Source organism: Lactuca sativa, chromosome 1 (genome assembly GCF_002870075.4).
Source record: "Lactuca sativa cultivar Salinas chromosome 1, Lsat_Salinas_v11, whole genome shotgun sequence".
Lineage (NCBI taxonomy): Eukaryota > Viridiplantae > Streptophyta > Magnoliopsida > Asterales > Asteraceae > Lactuca > Lactuca sativa.
Window position 1 is genome coordinate 79,417,024 of NC_056623.2, and position 6,803 is coordinate 79,423,826.

Below are 6,803 nucleotides of genomic sequence, written 5' to 3' on the forward strand. Positions count from 1 at the left end.
TAGCCTAGCGCAACCAAGGGATTTGATGCGATTTGGGTTATCATGGATCAGTTGACAAAGAGTGCCCATTTTCTCGCTATTCGGGAGAGTTCTTCGGCTGAGAAGTTGGTCGACGTGTATTTCTGCGAGATAGTTACTCGTTGCAGTGTACCGCTCTTTATTGTATCTAACTATGATCTTCAGTTTACTTCCCGGTTTTGGCAGAATTTTCATGAGGAGTTGGGTACTAGACTGTAAGTTTGCATTTGTAATTTTCTATTTAATTTATAAAGTTCAATGCATTGTAGGAAAAGAATGATAGAGTTTTATGAAATATAGAAAAATGATATGGAAATCCGTTGAACTGTATGAATTTAATGCATTGTGGAGATCCTTATTGTTTTTATATTAATTATCGATTTATTATAATATTCATAATTTTTTGCTTATATATAAAAATATTATATTTAATGACCTACTCCTAAAATCAATGGACCATCCTTGCCGAGTCATGTGTATATTAGTTGTAATATTACTTCATCCTTGTTAGTTATATGTTGGGTATGATGTTACTATGTTTTAAATCTTCATTACCCATTGTTGACATACATGTTGAGGTAGCTAGGAGTCTAGGACACTTTCATGAAAGTTGGTAGAGTTTATGATGATATAGCTATGGAAGACACTTATTTGTATGTGTATTAGAGTTTGGTGGTTGAAGCAACACCCATGTACGCTACTTAGAGCATCCACAATGCAAGTAATATAAGAGTTGTATGAGGTGGTGACTAGGATCGAATAAGATTTGAATGGAGTGTATGTGATGACATAGAGTAGAGTTGAATGAAGTAGTTGAATGGTTCAATAGAAATAATAAATTGGTGATTATGATTGAATATGTGTTTAATGGGTTGTGAGGTAGTGTTGGATAGATGTCTAATGGATGATGTGACAATCCATTGAACCATATAGAGTTTAGTGGATTGTGGATGCCTTTATTTTAACTTGTAGTTATTAGGCCATCTCCAATGGGAGTTGAATATAGAGTTGGATAGTGAGTTGAATCCCATTAAACTCAAAATATTCATTGTGGGTGAATGACATGACATTCAATACAATGGGGAGTTTAATCCCCGTTGAACTATACACTTTCTGACCTCACACACATATAATCCGTAGAATGTATATGTGTAAATTCATTGAATTTATATTAGTTTAATGGAATATAGAATTCAATGATAAACTTATATAATGAGTGGAATATATATGTGTCAATCCATTCAACTCATATGAGTTCAATGCATTGGAGATTATATTGCTGAGCCTTTACTAAATATTGTGATGTCTTGTTAATGTTTAAAGAAATATTAATGATCTCAACTATTATGGACGAATTTTACAAATTAGTTAAAACAAAGCTAATTAATTAGAGCAATACAACTATTGATCATTTTTTTTATTTAACTATTTAGCTAAATATATAAAATAACGTTTTTAATTCACAAAACTCATGTCTATTTTGTAAAAGTCAACTTTCCAAATCTTCCTGAATGTCTATAAATACTCTCTCACACCTCCTCCCAATAAGCACACCTACAGCTTACAGTTTCTTAGCTTATCGTATATATAGATCCGTTTTCTTTACGTTTCTAATTCCCCATATTTTTGGAGTTCAAAAACCAACAATGGCTTCCCCTGCAACTATCCCGGAGCATCAAGAAGTCATATCCATCGACAATGAAAACACCACCACCACTCAGCGGACCTTCGCTCTGCCTGTAGATTCAGAAAACAAAGCCACAAAGATGAAGGTCTTCTCCGTAGCACAACCCCACATGCGAGCCTTCCATCTCTCATGGCTTTCCTTCTGCACTTGCGTTATCTCCACCTTCGCCGCCGCCCCACTTGTTCCCATCATCCGTGACAACCTCAACCTCACCCGCTCCGACATCTCAAATGCTGGAATCGCCTCCGTCTCCGGCAGCATCCTCTCACGCCTCGCCATGGGAGTGATCTGCGACCTTGTGGGTCCCAGGTACGGTTGTTCGGTGATCAACATTCTTGCTGCTCCGGTGGTTTTCAGCGTCTGCTTTGTTTCAGACGCTGGTGGTTACGTAGCGGTGAGGTTCATGATTGGGTTCTCACTGGCGACATTCGTTTCTTGCCAGTATTGGACGAGTGTGATGTTCAATGGGAAGATTATTGGGGTGGTGAACGGGGTTTCTGCCGGGTGGGGTGATCTCGGAGGTGGGCTTACTCAGCTCCTCATGCCGGTGCTCTTCCATGTGATCACCGGGATGCTCGGAACTACGCCGTTTACCGCATGGAGGATCGCTTTCTTTATTCCTGGATGGTTTCATTTGATTGCTGGAGCTCTTGTATTGGCTTATGGCCAAGACTTGCCTGATGGTAACTTTGCTCAAATTTATAAGGAGGGTCGGGTTGCAAAAGATAAATTCTCCAAGGTGACATGACTAATTAATCTGTTAACACTTAACAATCTTAATATCATATCAATTGATCTTAATATTATCAATATACGCTACATTTCAAGAAAACTAATTATTAAAGCGATATACGTGTCAAACTTTACAGAATATATACCATCAAACAATATTATAACGACACGTATTTCTTCTGATTCACCCAATGACTTATATTTTCTATAATTACTGCAGGTATTCCGAAATGCAATCTCGAATTATAGGACATGGATCTTTTTCTTGATCTACGGATATTCTATGGGCATACAGTTGTGCTTGAATAATGTCATCTCTGAATACTTCTATGATAGGTAATTAAATAATCATGATATTCAGTTACTTTTCTCATCACAAATTCATCGTAAAATCATTGTGATCACTAGCTAACAAACGACTACATTGTTCTAATGTTAAATAGGTTTGGTTTAAAGCTTCACACAGCCGGAGTTGTGGCAGCCAGTTTCGGGATTGCTAACTTCTTTACACGTCCGTTTGGTGGATATGCTTCTGACCTATCGGCTCGAAAATTCGGAATGAGAGGCAGATTATGGACATTATGGATAACACAAACCCTAGGAGGCGTTTTCTGTATATGGTTAGGTCTATCCAACTCTCTACCTATCGCCATCTTGTCGATGATGCTTATGGCCATGGGAGCACAAGCAGCTTGTGGAGCAACTTACGGCATCATTCCCTTTGTTTCCCGACGCTCTCTCGGCATTCTATCTGGTTTAACCGGAGCCGGTGGCAACGTTGGTGGTGGTTTGACACAGCTAATATTTTTCTCCGGTGTAAGATTTTCCACAGCATGGGGGTTAACATGGATGGGAGTGATGACAGTGGTTTTAACGATTCCGGTGGCTTTTATACATTTCCCACAATGGGGGAGCATGTTTTTTCCGGCGTCTAAGAACGAGAAGTACAATGAAGAGTATTACTATAGCTTGGAGTACAGTGAGGAGGAGAGAGAAAAGGGTTTGCACATCGGAAGCATGAAGTTCGCCGAGAACAGCCGGGCGGAGCGTGGGAAGAGATCGGTGGTTGCGCTTACTCAAACCCCGCCGAATACCACGCCAAACAACCACGTTTAAAGGGATCTTGGAGAAATGAATAAAGAAAGCAAGGGTTAAGTAAAGAAAAAGACAAAATAACTATATAAAAAGTGGACATTTCAGCATGAATCACACCGTGGTGGTATACGCAGACGTACATATATATTATGCCGTACTTGTTGGAGCCTTTGCTTATCCGTAAATTTCTCTGAATTTTGTATGATATTTGTTTTGATTGTATTAGTAAAGTAATTTTTTTTTATATCAATACATTGTTACTATAATACGTTTTCTTTTTGAAAAATGTTTTGAACCTATACGGGTATCTTTGATTTTATTGGTGTCAAATAGAAGTAAAGGCACAAATATAGGTTGGACGTATATATTGGGTTCATTAAGTGCCTTGAACTTGCCTTAATATATTGTCTTGATTTAGTTGATTTTTCTCAATTATTTTCCTGTTTTGTGTGACCTCTCTAGCATCTTGTTAGGAGTTTGAGTGTTTTAATAATACTATGTAGTTCTGAAGAAACTCTAATCAATTTGATTAAAATGGTGTAAAAGATATATTCTAAACTTTAAACTATATCTCTAACTTATTACATCCTTTTAAGCACAAAATATAATATTCTAGGTATATCATTTGGTGGAGCTTAGGGACGTAAACGAGTCGAGCCGAGTCGAGTACTGCTAAGCTCGAAGCTCGACTTAGGGATGTCAAAAAGTCCCGGGGGACCCCGATCCCGCGGGGGCCCCGTCCCGTATGGGGGCATTTGTTGAAAAAAATCGGGGACGGGGGCGGGGGCAAGGTTAACCCCCGTTTTAATTTCGGGGGCGGGGGTTGGGAGTCCCGTCCCGAAACCCCCGTGGGGGCCCCGTTAATAAATTATATAAATTGACATATGTTAATTATATAAGTATAATAAACAACGAAATGATTTTTACGTACAAAAATTCAACAAAAACATGTTTTTAAGTTGTTTGTAACATGTAAAGTTATGTTATAAATATATATTTGTTATCCAAAAAATAGTTTCTTTTAGCCCAAACAAGAACTTATTTTAGCCAAAATAAGTTAGTCCATAATCAATCGGGGGCGGGGGTCAGAAGGGGAATTCGGGGGCGGGGGCGGGGTGGAAAGGATGGAGATTTCGGGGGCGGGGGCGGGGGCGGGGGATGCAATCCCCGTCCCGTTTGCCCCCGTTGAATCCCTAGCTCGACTCGCCTAAAATACTCGAGTTCGAAGCTCGACTCGAACTCGCATCGAGCTTAGATTTGAAGCTCAGACTCGACTCGCGAAATACTTGATACTATCGAGCTTGGCTCGCGAGCTCGGTTGGGTTCGGTTCGACAAAAAAAAGAGTTAAAATCATCTCAAATTAAAAACATTTCATATGCTTTTACTTTCTTCAAAATAACAAAAAATTCACACTAAACCATCTAACGTCAATATAGCACCAACCATCCACGTGATTCCATTTTTCATACACCCAAAACACAAAAAAGAAACATTTTGAAAAGTTTTGAAGTGCAACTTAATTTCATACTCCCTAATGAGCGTATAAAAGTTAAAAGTGTTGAAATATTTAATAATTTAAAAGTATATAAAGGGTAAAAATTTAATTTTATAAATACTCAATTAAGCTCGCGAGCTTACTGAGTCGGGTATTTAACTACTCGAGCTTGGCTCGATAAGGTACTCGAGTAGCTCGAGCTCAAGCTCGACTAGATTAAAGTCGAGTCGAATTCGAGTATTTTCCGAGTTAGGCTCCAGTTTCTCGTGAGCTGTCTCGTCTCATTTACACGCCTAATGGAGCTAGGATCACAGTAAAAAGACATTACAAAAAAATTCCGCTTAAAATACTCAATTAACACTAATTGTCACATTTTATTCTAAAAATTTGATTTTATCTGGTAGCCACTGAGATGTCACATGGCTAGGTAATTCTGATGTGGCAGCATCTTAAAAAAATGAGAAAAATAAGGACAAAGCATGGATCGAACTCATGCATTTTCCGCATGTACATGTGTTTACTGCTGAGACATAGACATAATTAATTATTAACACCTAATTTGCATTTATTTTACACCAAAACATTATACGATGTTAATAAACTAAAGTAAAAAAATAGAAGCAAGAATTGAACTTCAGCCTACTATATATTAGAAATTTTGTACACCGTTTCTCCAAAGGAATACATGTGATTGTAATCAGGCTTGATTTTATTTATAATATGTATATAGGGTAGCAACACAATATAAAAAAAATTAAAAATTTTACGTTTTTAGACGAAATTTGAGGGGTCACAGGGGCTACCCGTGCACCCATGTGAATCTGTCTATGCCTAATATAATTATGTTGCATTAATTTTATAAATAATATTATAAGAAAAATAATAATATATTTTTAATTGTGTTTTATTGGATTTATAGACTATAATATATGTGTTTTATGTGTTTTATGCAAATATGAGTCACATGTTTTTATATTATGGAAAGATATTGATAAACTGAAAACTGAAGTATCTATTTGTGCTAATGAAGCTATAACATTATTTGGTTTTTAATGTATACCATATCATTAAATTTGGTCACCAACGTCAAATTATGTTGGTTAGGACTTAGGACAACTTATTGTGTTAATGTTGGATTAGTGATAGCTCTTAACGGATCAAAAGAAACTCAAGGGAAATACTAAAAGGAGAAAAAAAAATCTCCCTTTTTATCTCAAAAACATATATTATCCAAAAGTAATATATAAAAGGACTCAAAAGAACACACTAGAAAACGGACTCAAAAGAACATACTAGGAGAAACGAAAAATTGCACTAGCTACGTATCTTGGGGCCAAGAAGACCTCGATGAAATGATCAAAGCTGTGATTTTTTGTAAAATGTTTTGATGTTGTCATCTTTTTCATGGGTGGATCAAGTCTTTGCCAAGATGCGCAGTTCATAAATGACTAAACTTCAATTAGAAAACCAAAAAACCCCTTGTGAAAAAACTAGAAAAACCAAACGATTTATTTATTTATTTATTTATTTTTGAACAGCGGGAATTTTATTAAAAAAACTAGCTACAAGCTCGAAAAAGAGACATTACAACATCTTACAAGCTCTAACAGGATTATGAAGCCAATTAATCCATCCTATCTTAGCTTTACTAAATCTTTTAGATATCCCAAAAAAAATACCTTTGAACCAAATGATTTATTTGACTTCTCTTTTTTATTCATAACCAATTAAGTGAAGATCTGTAATTTTTATGTGGAAATTCTTTTACTTCAAAA

At 36.6% G+C, this 6,803-nt stretch overlaps 1 protein-coding gene across 1 annotated transcript; it reads left to right on the forward strand.

The window, feature by feature from the left end:
- The first annotated feature begins 1,588 nt into the window (after positions 1 to 1,588).
- LOC111886060 (high affinity nitrate transporter 2.6) lies at positions 1,589 to 3,881 on the forward strand. Its single transcript, XM_023882302.3, has 3 exons — positions 1,589 to 2,444; positions 2,658 to 2,773; positions 2,881 to 3,881. Exons 1-3 carry the CDS (start codon positions 1,665 to 1,667, stop codon positions 3,551 to 3,553), a joined length of 1,569 nt encoding a protein of 522 aa, XP_023738070.1. The 5' UTR covers positions 1,589 to 1,664; the 3' UTR covers positions 3,554 to 3,881.
- Positions 3,882 to 6,803: the final 2,922 nt, after the last annotated feature.

Bases quoted from the DNA above. Each gene is read 5' to 3' on its own strand.
- LOC111886060 (XM_023882302.3), top strand. From the start codon at position 1,665: ATGGCTTCCCCTGCAACTATCCCGGAGCATCAAGAAGTCATATCCATC. The intron at 2,445-2,657 runs GTGACATGACTA...TAATTACTGCAG, and splicing joins CAAAAGATAAATTCTCCAAG to GTATTCCGAAATGCAATCTC. The intron at 2,774-2,880 runs GTAATTAAATAA...AATGTTAAATAG, and splicing joins TCTGAATACTTCTATGATAG to GTTTGGTTTAAAGCTTCACA.